Source organism: Mixophyes fleayi, chromosome 4 (genome assembly GCF_038048845.1).
Source record: "Mixophyes fleayi isolate aMixFle1 chromosome 4, aMixFle1.hap1, whole genome shotgun sequence".
Classification (NCBI taxonomy): domain Eukaryota; kingdom Metazoa; phylum Chordata; class Amphibia; order Anura; family Limnodynastidae; genus Mixophyes; species Mixophyes fleayi.
This window is the reverse complement of record NC_134405.1, coordinates 316,803,436-316,819,020: the sequence shown is the minus strand read 5'-3', so window position 1 is coordinate 316,819,020 and position 15,585 is coordinate 316,803,436. Positions and strand designations below refer to the sequence as shown.

The following is a 15,585-nucleotide window of genomic DNA, read 5'->3' as shown; positions in this document are numbered from 1 at the left end:
CTGCAAAGAAAAGGTCTACTGGTATGTGCAGAACACACAGACAAAAAATTATAATTCTTGAAAATCAAGTAACATGATATTTTTTAAAAAAAGATCATTCTACTTTAATTTTATTTGCTTTTAGGGTTCATTCAAACCTGAATGACAGCACCTGAATACTGCATTAAAAATAGGATTAATGGTTTCTTTAGGTCAGTGATGGACAACTTGACATAATTCAAGGGCTGCTTGTGCGACCTTCTAAGCTTCCAAAGAGCCCGATATTAGCCTTAATTTCAAGACTGACAAAATATCCCCAAAACAATCTTGGCATCGTCACATCACTCATCTCAAAATTGCCCCCTCATGCCATTCATTTGCTCCAAAATTCCACCATATGCCAATCAGACCCCCCACTTGCCACAAAATACCCTGCACATACCCTCAGATCCCACATGCCCCCCAGACTTCCCACATGACATTCAGACTCCACCACATGACCCCCAAATGCAAATTAGACCTTGCCAGAAAAACATTGTTCTGCAGTGCAGGGGGTCACTTTGTGGTCTGACTCCACTTCTTGTGAATTGGAAGGTTACTGCTCATAAAGTAATTAATATCCCTGAGGTACTCACAAGGCAATGATTTCTGGCTCCATTCTCATATCTTTAGCACAACAAGGCTGTCACTACTGTGTACAGATGACAGGTGCACATCAAACAGGACATATCCAAAGGACAGATACTTCTAAAAATTAAGCGAAGGGTTGGGTACGACATGTCGACATTCACAATGTCTACACCAGGCCTGTCCAACCTGCGGCCCTCCAGGTGTTGTGAAGCTACAAGCCCCAGAATGCTTTGCTGGTAGGCAACCAGTTGATTGCTGGAAGGGCATGCTGGGACTTGTAGTTTCACAACATCTGGAGGGCCGCAGGGTGGACAGGCCTGCTCTACACCATAAGGGCGAGTCATAATGTCGGCACAGTTAAAAAGGTACATTCAGACTGTCGACATGTTCATTAGGTCGACACAGTTAAAAGGCCGACATCTAAAATGTCTATAAGTTTTTAAAGTTCACAGTAACAATGTCAACAAATCAATAAAATTAAAATGGCAATACAGGAGAAAACCAAAAAAACAAAACAAAATCCCGTTGCTCAATATCATTTTATCTTGAATCACTGTATTTTTGTTACATAATTTCAGTCAGGTAAACTTTTATACCATCCACTACAACTCAAACACACACTGATCAACGGCTTAAGTTGTTGGAGTAATCGTGTGAGTGAATGATTAATTACATGCTTGTTCATATTCAGAACATTGTGCTGCTGTCGTAAGACTAATTTATGCTGTTTATAAAATGTCATTATAACGCTCTACTTCAATTATCTGTGTCCGTGTCTTTCAACTAAAAAATAAATGCTGAATAGAGTCCTAGTTGTGTACTGCCACTGTACACACCAATTATGGCTTTTTTTCCCTTTAATTACGTCCCTTTTTTTCTCTCTCAATAGGCCAAATGAACTGAATAAAAAGGTAAAGAGTCACTTCTACTCAGCACTGATTTAGAACTTTGGAAGTAACAGTTTACATGTGGTGAACAATGAAATGACAGGATACATGAGGACATTTATGGAAACTGGTGCACAAAACAGGTGCTGTAACTGATAGCAACCAATTCTGTCATCTCGCCAATACAACTTCGGAAAGCATAAAACAGTTTCACTTGCCTCGACTTTTTTTCCCAGCGCCCTTGGAAGTGTAGCATGATGACAAGCACCAACTTGCAAAACAAAAATATTTTTGGAATTAAATGGTGCAAATTGGATACTCGTTGGGGAAATTTATTAAGATATTGACAAAAACAGATATAGAACAAATGGCAAATCTGTGCAGAAATGTTGAACATGTCCTATTTGTTGACTTCAAAATCTTCTATTAACACTCGATGTATAGGGTCAAGATCAGGACTTCAATGATAATGTAGAATGGGAACTAGAATAGAAGCAGACACTGTATTTTTGTAGTCTTGCCAAAGGTCACACCCCAGTTTTGATATATGCTTGGCATACACAGAGTTCACACAAGCACGTTAGATATAACCCTTGCACTACTATAGCCAACAAGTTATATATGCAATAATCTTAAGGCTAAGAAAGGGACAGCACCGACACCTGGTCATAAGTGGTACTGCAGTTCTGTTTAAATCTTTAGACATTTTCTCTTGGCTAGGTTGGTTGGTTTCCAGACTCCTATAATGCAACTCAGGGTGATAAACAGTAGAAAATGAAAGTTTTATAGTCATTATTTGCATACAACCTTTGCCTGTCATTCATCTAACAGGGCTCCACCCACCAGCATGTGATCACCAAGGAATGTTTTTGTCTTTATTTAGGATACTAAATCTTGTTGTTTTTTTTCACTAAAGACACTTCCAACACATTATGATCCTTCTCACATTATTAAAGCTTTCGAAAGCAACCACAAGTGCATGACCGGTATTAAAAATTCATAAATACCCCATCCTTTCCCTGTACTACGGTCAGCTCTTACACATTCACCTGTCGGATTTGGCTGAGAGAAGCAATATATCCTCCTTGAAGACTCCTGGTTTCTGCACTACTGGAAGATGGTTACCCACCATACAGAATGCTTAAAACTGCAAAAAAGGGTCAACTGAAGGTAGACAGGATAAAAAGCAAATAAAAAATTATATTTTACATTGTTTGTTAGGATTCCTCACTACAGTTTATTTTATATAATTGTATACATTATCTAAATCTAGCTGGATAAATGTCTAAGGTTGGTTTGTAGGTGGATATTCTGTGTCAACCCCCCCCCTACCATGTAAATGGTATATCCCTGAAGTCAGCTGCTATGTACAAAACCGCGGCTTACTTGCATATCTCTAGGGAGAACTTTATAGAATTTATAATTGTTTTGACCACTACGAGTTATTTCATTTTTTAGATATCCAATTAGTCTGGGACATAACGGATGGGTTTGAGCAAGGCAGAACATTTTCTTTACATACTAAAGAGAATATCCAGATTTCAATGTAAAAACGTGGTATATCATACGTAGTTTGCCGACTTTAAAATATCTTTTGTGTGCAAGAAAAAATAAAAGTATTCATCACTGTCAATACAATTAACTGAAAAGCATAGATACAACTTTATTTGTAGCTATAAATTATATATAAATGTTACACCCTCCCATCATCAAGTCCATAGTTTGGTGGCGCACTCTGCCATCAGATGAAACGTCTGAGAAGAGAGCGTTACAGGCTGTGGATGATGGTCCGGTTACGCAGCTGCTGCACGTATTGCTGGGCCTGCTGGAAGCCGGTGACGGGCTCCTCTTTCGGTGGAGGTGAGCCCTCTACCAACTTGACGAAATAATGACAGTGCACCTTGTCCATGATTCCAAACCTGCCCCGGCCGTGGATGCGAATCCGCTTCATATAGGTGCCTTTGTTAGAGAAGGAGTCCGCTAGAAAGAACAAAAAAAAGACTTCTTAATATCTACTAGTCTTCATTTTTCTCCCTCACCTACCTCTTACACAATCCTCTCAACATACAAGAAGGCGGGTTAGCACTTCTGCCTCACAGCACTGGGGTCATGAGTTCAATCCCCGACCATGGCCTTATCTATGTGGAGTTTGTATGTTCTCTCCGTGTTTGCGTGGGTTTCTTCCGGGTGCTCCGGTTTCCTTCCACACTCCAAAAACATACTGGTAGGCTAATTGGCTGCTATCAAAATGGACACTAGTCTCTCTCTCGGTCTGTCTCTGTCTGTGTGTTAGGGAATTTAGAGTGTAAGCTCCAATGGGGCAGGGACTGATGTGAGTGAGTTCTATGTACAGCGCTGTGGAATCAGTGGCGCTATATAAATAAATGATGATGATGATGAAATGTATTTTAAAAGGTGGCTCTTGGAGTCAAAGCTTCACCCAATGGGTTATCAGAGCGGACAGCAGCCAGTGCTGAAACTTAACTCCCACTTATAAAATGATTTAGCCCTTATTGTGGATCTTCACTGCAGAATGCAGGTTTCTGCACAGCACATAAAGAGCAGCAGGTAACAAGAGTCGTTTTCAGTTTATGAAGACACACACAGGAATGGAACGGTCTTTACAATCTGGTTCTGAGTCTAGCAGCAATTTTGAGTGTCCATATGAACTACTCAACCTTCAATCAGAGACCGTCTTATGACCGTGCAAGTTTCTAGCGAATGAATAGGCTACACGGTCACGAACATTCGTTCAGCCCTCCCGGGAATTGGCTTCCTTCACAGCATGAAGACAACAGCTACACTTTAGGGTTTCCAAATGTTAATGCATATTACTGTTGAAATTAAATTAGCCCCTCTGGCCACAGACTTGTGAGGGATGCCCAGTAAATGATAAAAGGGAATCAATCCAATGGAGATCTTACCTACATAAAGGTTGGATTTATATTCCACATTGTGGTTCCTCACTGCCATGTCCTGAGCTTCCAGTAGGATCTAATTGAATGAAAAGCCAACAAGATATCACTTATTTTCTGTGCCAAACCATCCAATCCCCCCCTTCCCCACAAGACCCCTTTCCTTACCCCCAATACCATTCCAAAACCATAATCTAATAGAATATTTTAAACGGTTGCACTCCGGCATCAAGAATCACCGCCTTTGAAAATATAATTTATAGTGCGTCTATTAACTGTACAGAAACTGCTATGGTTAGAATGACCACGGCTAGCCATGAACTCTGCAATTCTCCATTGCATAAAACTGCGACTCCACCTAGTGACAGACTAAGGTTACTGCAAGTGTTTGGCATTAAAGTGGTCCTATAATCCATTTTTCCAAAAAATATAATCTCAATAGTGCAGTCAGAGTAAAAGATAAATTTCGATGTAAGGTTATTAACACACATGCCATTCTTGTTTGGGGGCAACCCAACAATTTAATTTTTGATCCCTTATGGCAATTAGGCATAGTACTACAGCAAGGACAATCTCAGGTGACTACTTATAGATTGAACTGTAACACATCAGGCAAGTCACAATAAGATTGTTATGTAACTGAAAATAGAATCCTGCTGATGTAGAGTTTACACCGCCATCAGTGCCTGCTTTGACTAGAACGACCATTAGGTTTCCGCTACACAAGCATATTTGTTACAGCTCTAATGGTGCAGCAACAATCGTCTGCAGACATTACATACCAATGTCATTACGCAATAGGCTAGATGCAGCCTGTAACTAATACATATGTATTTAATTCTTCACAGAATAATTTACATTAGTAGGAACCTATTCCGCAAATGCTGTTCTACACACAAGCACATAAAAATAATGCTGAGCGCTCGGCAAGCTCAGGGTACAAATGGATTTGAATGGATATAGTGCAAGCTTGACAGAACAGCAGAACTGTGCGATATCATCAGATTACAACAACATGGATTTGTTGCAGGATGTAATATGCACGACACTATCTAATGTAATATTCCCAGCCAAGATGTACTGTACCAGGAAAAATTCACAAGGTGTAAAGTGCCAAATCTATACCCCTGTCAAATGCCCCAGTGTGCTCAGCTAGATGCCCTAGTACTGTGCTCACAGTTACCCACCTCTCATGCCAAGGACAGCCTCCTTCTCTGAAGTCTGGACACTGAGAGCCTCAGAGAAAAGCCTTGGCTACATTGGTATCCTATACTTTCCCCTAACACCACCATTCCCAATAGCACATACCAGCATATTATATGTTACTTGGATTGTATGTTATATGGATCCCAATGTTTAGTAAATAATACAGCTCTATGTGCAGTAAATGATCCATTTCCACTATAGTCTAGCCTTATGGCCTATATATGACACCAAGTCATTCCGCCAGTACACATTGCACCTCCCATGACCCCTATATAACGGGGTGCAATGCCCTAACTATACGTCACAGCTCTACGCCACTAGCATACAGCACCATTCACACGTAGGTAGTCTGCAGTATGCCCATATCCCCAAAAACACCACTGACTGGGAGAGGATTAAACTTTTCAATGCCAATGACTATAATGAAATGTGACCTGCCAGCCCTCCTCCATCACTGTAGTCATAGCTCCTCACTAGAGCCCCTGGTCTCTGGGGAGTAATGTCGCCAAACCTTTCTGTGCCCCACTGTCTATTTCCACCCCCCCCCCCCCCCCCCCCCTCAATTTTCCTGCCTAAAAAAAAATATCTAAAAGTCAATTTTTTGCAGGCATGCTCCTTACAAAGATGCTGGACAGCGACAGGTCAGAAGATGTCTGTCTTACCCCCGTGTAGTTACTTTAGTCTATACTAATATTTATGTATGACTTCAGTCGCCAATACATGAACATTACTGTGTGTGTAGTCGACAACTGTACTTTAATGGTGTATCATTTTGCTTTTAAACATTACTTTAGAGATTGAGAATAGGCGTTCTTTGAAATGAGGACATTTATCATAGCAAATCTCTATCTTGTCTCACCTCTTTAATGATTTTTGCTCCCTTCTTGTCACTGAATTCCATCTGAGCAATAGCTTGGTCTATAGACATGCCTTTGATCTAGAGGAGGAGGTAAAGGGTTAATCTTACGCTGTCACGTGACTGATGTTATTATTCTCCTACTAAACAGGCCCCGCAGGGCTGCCAAGCTCACTGGATAAAAGCTATTCTATGAAAATTCAGAATCATTTACATATTTCCAACCACTATCTAGATGAATTAATAACTTTGCTCATTTTCACTTTGATGACCAAGAAACTCATTTTACAGAAGTCTGTTTGTGGTTACAGTCAAAGTTCTGGATTTTGCAAATTAATCTCAAGGAACTGGCAGGGATTCAATTTACAAAATGTTATTTAAAATACTTCTCAAACCGGCTGTCTTCCAGAGAACACAGCGATCATTCTTATAATTAGAGAGGTTTAATCAACGACACTGACGACAGATGACCCCCCCCCTACCCTACCACCTGGTGGCGTCAAAAGTGTTCCAGTCTTCTCGCAAAAAGGGTAACTCCAACCAATTTTAGTTTTGGGTGGAGTTTTATAAATTCAAAGTTAATCCAGTAACGATCAACAACATACTGCTTGTATGGTGGGTGTGGGGGTGGAATGAATAAAGCATTGCAAGATAACGAAAGATAGTTAATCCACCCCCCTTATTCCCAATTAGCAGAACTCCATCAGTAAAGTTCTCATCCCCACTGGATCTGCATCTAAAGCTTTACAAAGGCTCACAGAAGGAATCAGCTCCATTCACTACCTTATTATTACGCTTTATTTAGCGCCAATATATTATGCAGTGCTTTACAGAGAATGTTTGAACATACAGATCAGTCCCTGTTTCAGTATAGCGAACAGTCTACATTGTCTACCACACACATTACTTTACAATGGATATTGTATTCCTAGAATAATAGCCAAAAAATGCCTACAAACATGAGCATTTTCCAAGTCAAGGAGGCCCATATTATACAATGGCAGATCTGAATAACCTGTGGCTCTCCAGGTGTTGTGAAACTAAATGTCCCAGCATGCCATGCCAGCCATCGACTGGCTATCTACTGGCAAAGCATGCTGGGACTTGAAGTCTCACAACACCTGATTTTTGCACTGGAGGAAAGGGCCATTATTGGGGAAGGTGACTGGAGGAAAGGGCCATTATTGGGGAAGGTGACTGGAGGAAAGGGCCATTATTGGGGAAGGTGACTGGAGGAAAGGGCCATTATTGGGGAAGGTGACTGGAGGAAAGGGCCATTATTGGGGAAGGTGACTGGAGGAAAGGGCCATTATTGGGGAAGGTGACTGGAGGAAAGGGCCATTATTGGGGAAGGTGACTGGAGGAAAGGGCCATTATTGGGGAAGGTGACTGGAGGAAAGGGCCATTATTGGGGAAGGTGACTGGAGGAAAGGGCCATTATTGGGGAAGGTGACTGGAGGAAAGGGCCATTATTGGGGAAGGTGACTGGAGGAAAGGGCCATTATTGGGGAAGGTGACTGGAGGAAAGGGCCATTATTGGGGAAGGTGACTGGAGGAAAGGGCCATTATTGGGGAAGGTGACTGGAGGAAAGGGCCATTATTGGGGAAGGTGACTGGAGGAAAGGGCCATTATTGGGGAAGGTGACTGGAGGAAAGGGCCATTATTGGGGAAGGTGACTGGAGGAAAGGGCCATTATTGGGGAAGGTGACTGGAGGAAAGGGCCATTATTGGGGAAGGTGACTGGAGGAAAGGGCTATTATTGGGGAAGGTGACTGGAGGAAAGGGCTATTATTGGGGAAGGTGACTGGAGGAAAGGGCTATTATTGGGGAAGGTGACTGGAGGAAAGGGCTATTATTGGGGAAGGTGACTGGAGGAAAGGGCTATTATTGGGGAAGGTGACTGGAGGAAAGGGCTATTATTGGGGAAGGTGACTGGAGGAAAGGGCTATTATTGGGGAAGGTGACTGGAGGAAAGGGCTATTATTGGGGAAGGTGACTGGAGGAAAGGGCTATTATTGGGGAAGGTGACTGGAGGAAAGGGCTATTATTGGGGAAGGTGACTGGAGGAAAGGGCTATTATTGGGGAAGGTGACTGGAGGAAAGGGCTATTATTGGGGAAGGTGACTGGAGGAAAGGGCTATTATTGGGGAAGGTGACTGGAGGAAAGGGCTATTATTGGGGAAGGTGACTGGAGGAAAGGGCCATTATTGGGGAAGGTGACTGGAGGAAAGGGCCATTATTGGGGAAGGTGACTGGAGGAAAGGGCCATTATTGGGGAAGGTGACTGGAGGAAAGGGCTATTATTGGGGAAGGTGACTGGAGGAAAGGACTATTATTGGGGAAGGTGACTGGAGGAAAGGGCTATTATTGGGGAAGGTGACTGGAGGAAAGGGCTATTATTGGGGAAGGTGACTGGAGGAAAGGGCTATTATTGGGGAAGGTGACTGGAGGAAAGGGCTATTATTGGGGAAGGTGACTGGAGGAAAGGGCTATTATTGGGGAAGGTGACTGGAGGAAAGGGCTATTATTGGGGAAGGTGACTGGAGGAAAGGGCTATTATTGGGGAAGGTGACTGGAGGAAAGGGCTATTATTGGGGAAGGTGACTGGAGGAAAGGGCTATTATTGGGGAAGGTGACTGGAGGAAAGGGCTATTTATGGGAAGGTGACTGGAGGAAAGGGCCATTATTGGGGAAGGTGACTGGAGGAAAGGGCTATTATTGGGGAAGGTGACTGGAGGAAAGGGCTATTATTGGGGAAGGTGACTGGAGGAAAGGGCTATTATTGGGGAAGGTGACTGGAGGAAAGGGCTAATTATGGGAAGGTGCTGTGTTAGGGCAGGACCATAAACTCTCCTCTTTTAAAAAACAAAAACAATAGTGTGTCTAGACTGCTGTACTCGAATGTTGGTGTCACACAGGAAGAGCATGAACAAAAATGGATGTGATACATGTGTTCAGGCCAAACAGCTCTTCACTTCCACTGGGACCTGTTACCGCTGTAAAATGGCTGATATCGTTCATCTTCCAACTGCATTTACCAATATTCCCATCAATCCGTTTGGAGCTTGACATATGGGGATATTGTGCATGTGGCCGGCATAGTTAGTGGCTTGAAACAGCATAGATGTTGTGCATTGTCATGCTTTGGTAACAGAGTACCATTTAAACACATAGGACATCACGCTGCCCATGAAATACTAGAACCTGAGCTATTGTAGTCAAGGAAAGTCTCGCAGTGTCCGGACAGTCGCCACTTAGCAATCACTGAGGTAATCTCGGCACATTCATTTTAGCAGAGCCTGCCTCATTTTCAGGCAGGTATGGAATCCTTCAGTCAGGAATTGTGAACGCTTGGGACTGGGGTTTTCTGGAGATGGGTTTTTCCAGAACTTGAAGCACCATATATAAAAATCTGCTGCCGTTTTAAAATGATTCCCGTCTTTGTCCACTCTGCCCCAACATTCCTCTCTTACTAACCTCTTAATGATCCTCACAGTAACTATGAGAGGAGGTGATCACTGAACAGCAGCAATAGTCACTAAAATCTGACACTCTCCCGCTATCCCGTGTGGGGTCTATGATTCAATTGGTACAAGCAGTCCACACTTCACAACAAACAAGCGTCTTACCAGTTTTGCCAGATACCACATCTTGTCCATGCTGTATTTGATTTGTCTGCGACAATGGTAAATCTCCTTCGGGAAGAAAGGGCACAAAGACAATACGGTTTATTGCTACCACCTTATTTTATCTCATTACAGTGAAAAACGTAATGAGAGCGCTGTCCAAACATTTCCGTGTAGACGGCTGCATACAGGTTCTGGTGGGGTATATACATTTTTATCACTGGTGACAACAAAGTGCGGAGATCTGCTTCTACAGAACGCCACGTGAACAGCCCTGAAATAGGTGCACACATGAGAAGAGCTCTACTTGAGTGATCATAGATGGCGTTATATCCAACATGATAAATCAATGACTACGGAGAACAAACTTGCTTTCCACTATTACACTGCACGGGACATGACTCAAACAAGCTTAACTTATGGCAGGATATTATCCTCATTTATTTATATACCGCCACCATAACATGCAGAGCTTTACAGAGAATATGTAATCATTCCCATGAGTCTCTGCACCCATTGGAGCTTGCAGTCTAATTTCCTTACCACACACACACACACATCTATTTTATCAGCAACCAATTATCCATTATGTTTTTTGGAATTTGGAGCAGCCAGAGGAAACTCACGCAAACACCCCACAGATAGGACCCTGGTCTAAATTGAACCCGTGACCTCAGCTCTGTGAGGCACCAATGCAAACCACTGTGCTACCATTATGTTTCTTCCCCCTCAATACTTGTTAATTTCACAAAATGCTACCAGACTGTACAATAGTGCTGGCCAAGACATACAAAATTAAAATATATTTTTTCCCCATGTCTGAGGGCTTTTAGGGAAATTGGTAATTTTTTGTTGTTGATGGGGACCATCCAAGGGATGCATAGATAGATGACCTAATTTGGCGCTGGATATACAGTAAATGCTGTTAGAATTTTAAACACAGGATTAAAGCCTGAACCAAGGAATTGTCTGTAGACATGTACAGTCAAGTCCATAAATATTGGGACATCGACACAATTCTCATATTTTGGCCTCTATACTCCACCACAATGGATTTGAAATTAAACAAACAAGATGTGCTTTAACTACAGACTTTCAGCTTTAATTTGAGGGAATTTACATCCAAATCAGGTGAACGGTGTAGGAATTACAACGGTTTCTATATGTGCCTCCCACTTTTTAAGGGTCCAAAAGTAATGGGACAATCGACTCAAAGGCTATTTCATGGACATGTGTGGGCTATTCCCTCGTTATTTCATCATCAATTAAGCAGGTAAAAGGTCTATACTTAATTATTACCTTTTATGTAACATATACAATTCTATGCAGCTCTGTACACAGTATTTTAGGCACAGTATTCCTGCCTCATTTAGCTTGCAATCTATTTTCATGCCCGAGACACAGGAAGGAAAAAAAAGATTCATCCAAGATCAGAAGTAGGGCCTCCATTTATTCTCAGTGTCACAGTTACTCTGTAACCACTGGGATAGTCCCCTTCCTGTTACCAACAAATAACAAGTGATGGTGTTCAGCATTTAATTATTCTATCTTCACACGTCACAGCACAGAACTTACCGCTGGCCGTCGAGGTTCATCAGGAAGTTGAGGTGGGTAGAGAACCCTGTTCTTCATCTCCCAGTTGTGTCTCTCCAGAGCAGCGGTTGTGTGGATACAGCTTTGGGACAGAATGCTACCGGCAGCATATTGCACACTGCAGTACAACAGTTACTTTATCATCTTATGTCCCAAGATACAGTGTAATTGGTGAGTTACTGTAACATACACTTAGCATGCGTCAAACAGTGGAGCCAAGAGAATGCAGTTTATTAATTTACTAGCAGAGTGTATTGAGCATGAATCTAAGAATTTGGGCAGCCAGTACATGTTTAGGCTAGGTACACACTGGAGGTTTTTCAGCCAATCAGACGATATATACGACTGTTCGGTCAGATATTGCCTTAGTGTGTATACTTACACGAAGAACGACAGTCGTTCCAAAGTGCCGATTGTCGATTCATTTGGTTGGTCCTACTGTTTGATAATCTCACTCCAATCACACAGTGTGTGTGTGCGCACTCATGTTTACAATCTCCATAGAGGTTACAGAGTCATGGTCTTTTGCCAGCAATGAACAAAAGTAGAGAGTGCTGTAGATGGAATAATTCGTTCTGAGACTGAATATTTTGTTTATAAGTCACAGAAGCTAACGAAATTCATTATGAGATGTGGATAGCTATAACAAGGTGGTTAGTCAGTGTGACAGGAATGAATGAATGTGTTGTGCTGTCATTCTCTAAACGACTAGATGAAGAGCATAGATCTGAAGGTAAATTGTGTGTAGTATGTACACATGAATCGCCCAACCAATCGGACCTTTACTCATAGGTATAATCGTTGTAGATAACACGTCGGATGGAAAATTCTCCAAAGTGTACCTAGCCTTACAGACCACATATCATAACCAATGTAAGCATACATAAACAAAATACTAAGTATTTTCTTTTTTTAAAATTCATTTTTATTTTAGGGCTGAAAAACTGAAATAGCATCATAGGTTACTACTATGAAAGGTCTCCTTGCTAGTATATCAGTAGATCTACCCCCAGGTATTGTTTCTTAACAAAGTCCTGTGGCGGAAGAAAACTTTCAGGTCATGGAAGTTCGGTGGTAAAGCTGTGGAAAGTTGTCAGATCACAGAGCAGCGGTGGACATGTGCCACGCGCACCGCATTCATGGTGTTTGGAGGGGAGGAGAGAAAGGGCTTCAAAAGCCCCTTGGGCATTGCCACGGCCCCCTATTGAGGGATGGGGATTGTAAAAAGGTGGTAAGAAAAGGGAATTTTCTTTTCATTTAACTGGTGAACCACTTTCAAGGTAATTATATCTATCTAATTTGCATGCATCCCATCAATTCCATTCTAAGAACATTGGTGAGCCAGCGACTGGGAGGGCCTGTGTTCCAACAAAGTCATCAGCAGCTTGTCCGACTTCACCACACTCAATAAGGAGCATTTGTCAAATTCAAAACAATAAACTCACACGTTTGCTAAATTTGCAATCTAAAAAGCAGAGCAGTCACTGATACCTATGGTACCTGTCACACAGATGTGTACATAGCATCACAAAACTGGTGCACATATAAACGTGCAAAATCAAGAGTGCTGTAACCTACAGCAACCAGAAGTTGGCTCAATTTCAGACTCATACTTCAGAAATGAAAAGTCTGCATTGGTTGTTATTATTTACAGCACCTTTTTTTGCAGAATCAACAAATGGAGCAAATAGAAATGTTAATGCAAATGTGTAAAAGGACATTAAAAAAAAAGTCATGCTTTACTCACCCCCGCTGGATACGGAATAGTGAGCCCCATATAGCTGTGTGAGAGAGATTTTAAGATTCTGATTAATACTAAACCTGACTCTTATTTGCATAGTAAAGATAATCAACCTGTGTGTCTTCTACATACCCCAGTATGACTTGCCAGCAAGCATGCTGTAGTTCAAACAGCTGGTGAAGTACAGGTTGTCTATGTCCTATGTTTAGTCTAAATCAGAGGTGTCCAAACTTAGGGCCTGATTTATTAATGATCTTAACTTGAGAAAACTTCTTATTTCAGTCTTTGCACAGTCTCCTGGACAAAACCATGCTACAATGCAAGGGGTGCAAATTAGTATTCTGTTTTGCACATAAGTTAAATACTGACTGTTTTTTCATGTAGCACACAAATACTTGATAGCTTATTTGTACACTGAAATTGAAAGTTGATATTTGTGCGCTACATGAAAAAAACAGTCAGTATTTAACTTATGTGCAAAACAGAATACTAATTTGCACCCCTTGCAGTGTAACATGGTTTTGTCTTGGAGACTGAAATAAGAAGTTTCTCAAGTTAAGATCCTTAATGAATCAGGCCCTTAGGCCACAAGGGCTACCAGCAGGTCATGTTTTATGGATTTCTGTTTGTAGAAACAGGTGTGATCATTACTGACGGAGTCAAATAGATTAACTCACCTGTGCATAAAGAAATCCTGAAAACATGAACTGTTGGTAGCACTTGTGGATCGAGTTTGGACACCTCTGGTTTAAATGGCAATAATATATATATATATATATATATATATATATATATATATATATATATTTACACACACACACACACACTCCTCACCACATAAACGTTGCACAGTTTCCTTAGGGTTCCAAAACAACATAAGAACTTGGAGATGTATCTGAGGCACAATGCTCTTTGTCAGATATATATATATAATTACAATAGAAATTTATTTGCAACCAGGTAAACACCACCTACCTTGAGTGAAGATCACTTGAGCCTAAGCAATGACCTACAACAGCTGATGCACAACCTCTTTAGGAATCTACCATGTCAATAACCAGGGTGTTTATGTGGTTGGCAACTTACTTGACAGATTGACAGGTGCATTTACCAAGAAGTTCTGCAGCAGCTGTATGTCCGAGACACACGTCAGCCTGGTGTAGACGGGGGAGGGGGTACTTTATAATTAGAGCTAGGCAGCATATGTCTCTTCAGCTGCTGTGGTACTACAAGTCCCAGCATGCATGGTTTACAGTCTGCTCTATACACTTAGTGACCCTAGAGAGAGAGGAGCGGTGACTGATGTACAGTATGGCTCAGACATTATCACTATATACCCCTCTCCCGTGTGTGACACACTCGCCCTCCCCGATACTCACCCGCAGACATGGCGGCCGCCATCTTGTGAGTCTTCTCGCTTTACGGCAGCTTCGCAGCCACATCGCTCACATGGGAGCCGGTTCTTTACGACAGTCGGTCTGGCAGCGTGGTGGGTGATAGGCTGGTCTGCAGCAGGTAAGAGGGGGACAGTGCACCTTCCTCCCCCCGTCATACACAGAGCATTAGGCTGATATAACTTGATATATAACACTGTCTCAGCACTGAAGTCCCCTTGGAAAGTGTCTGTTTGGGGCAAACTCGTAGAAACTGCCCCATTCCCATATAGAGCAGGGTTATTAGGTGCAGTGATAGTTCCTGCACTATCCCACCACCCTCTATGATGACTTTATCTTCATATTGTCCATCCTCTCTATTGTTGAATATCTGAAATTATACCTGTCTGGTATTGTGGGTTCCTTGATTATTATTTTACAGACTAGAACAGATTTAGGCAACCAGTTGCTCTTCAACTGATGTGCAAGTCATACCATGCTGGACCTTGTAGTCCCACAAAGGCTGGAGAGCCACAGGTTACCTCTAGTGATACCCTGTAGTTATAACCAAGTACCTGTATTCCAGCTATAGTACCTGTTCTATGTAACTTCTTCCAACTGTTCCTCTTTACTTCCCAGGTCACTGGCTTTTTAAAGTTTGATTTGTAAATCTGTATGGGTAATATCCGTTATCCAACAAAGTGTGCATTGCAGTACACATTGAATTATTCTGTTTTATATTGTAGGTTCTATTGCTTTGTGGTGTTTTTAGTGTCTT

At 41.9% G+C, this 15,585-nt stretch overlaps 2 protein-coding genes and 1 long non-coding RNA gene across 4 annotated transcripts in view; 2 read left to right on the top strand and 1 right to left on the bottom strand.

The window, feature by feature from the left end:
- Nucleotides 1-1,560, top strand: part of LOC142152964 (uncharacterized) — a 56,811-nt gene extending 55,251 nt beyond the window's left edge. For both annotated transcript variants that reach the window (XR_012691420.1, XR_012691419.1), the window contains one exon: nucleotides 1,499-1,560. This is a non-coding gene — a long non-coding RNA (uncharacterized LOC142152964). The remainder of the gene's footprint in view (nucleotides 1-1,498) is intronic.
- A 1,574-nt stretch (nucleotides 1,561-3,134) lies between these two features.
- On the bottom strand, nucleotides 3,135-14,884 carry MRPL22 (mitochondrial ribosomal protein L22). The gene is made up of 7 exons (XM_075210128.1): nucleotides 14,814-14,884; nucleotides 13,441-13,474; nucleotides 11,676-11,811; nucleotides 10,104-10,169; nucleotides 6,477-6,554; nucleotides 4,421-4,490; nucleotides 3,135-3,476 (listed from the first exon to the last, which is right to left on the bottom strand). Exons 1-7 carry the CDS (start codon nucleotides 14,833-14,835, stop codon nucleotides 3,265-3,267), a joined length of 618 nt encoding a protein of 205 aa, XP_075066229.1. The 5' UTR covers nucleotides 14,836-14,884; the 3' UTR covers nucleotides 3,135-3,264.
- GEMIN5 (gem nuclear organelle associated protein 5) overlaps nucleotides 14,857-15,585 on the top strand; it is a 67,459-nt gene continuing 66,730 nt past the window's right edge. The window contains exon 1 of the mRNA XM_075210127.1: nucleotides 14,857-14,949. The gene's annotated coding sequence lies outside the window, so the exon portion shown is untranslated. The remainder of the gene's footprint in view (nucleotides 14,950-15,585) is intronic.

Excerpts from the sequence above, each read along its gene's own strand:
- MRPL22 (XM_075210128.1), bottom strand. The coding sequence starts at position 14,835 with ATGGCGGCCGCCATGTCTGCGG. Across the intron at positions 13,475-14,813 it reads GGCGGCCGCCATGTCTGCGG|CTATATGGGGCTCACTATTC; the intron begins GTGAGTATCGGG and ends TCTCTCACACAG. Across the intron at positions 10,170-11,675 it reads ATGAACCTCGACGGCCAGCG|GAGATTTACCATTGTCGCAG; the intron begins GTAAGTTCTGTG and ends TTCTTCCCGAAG.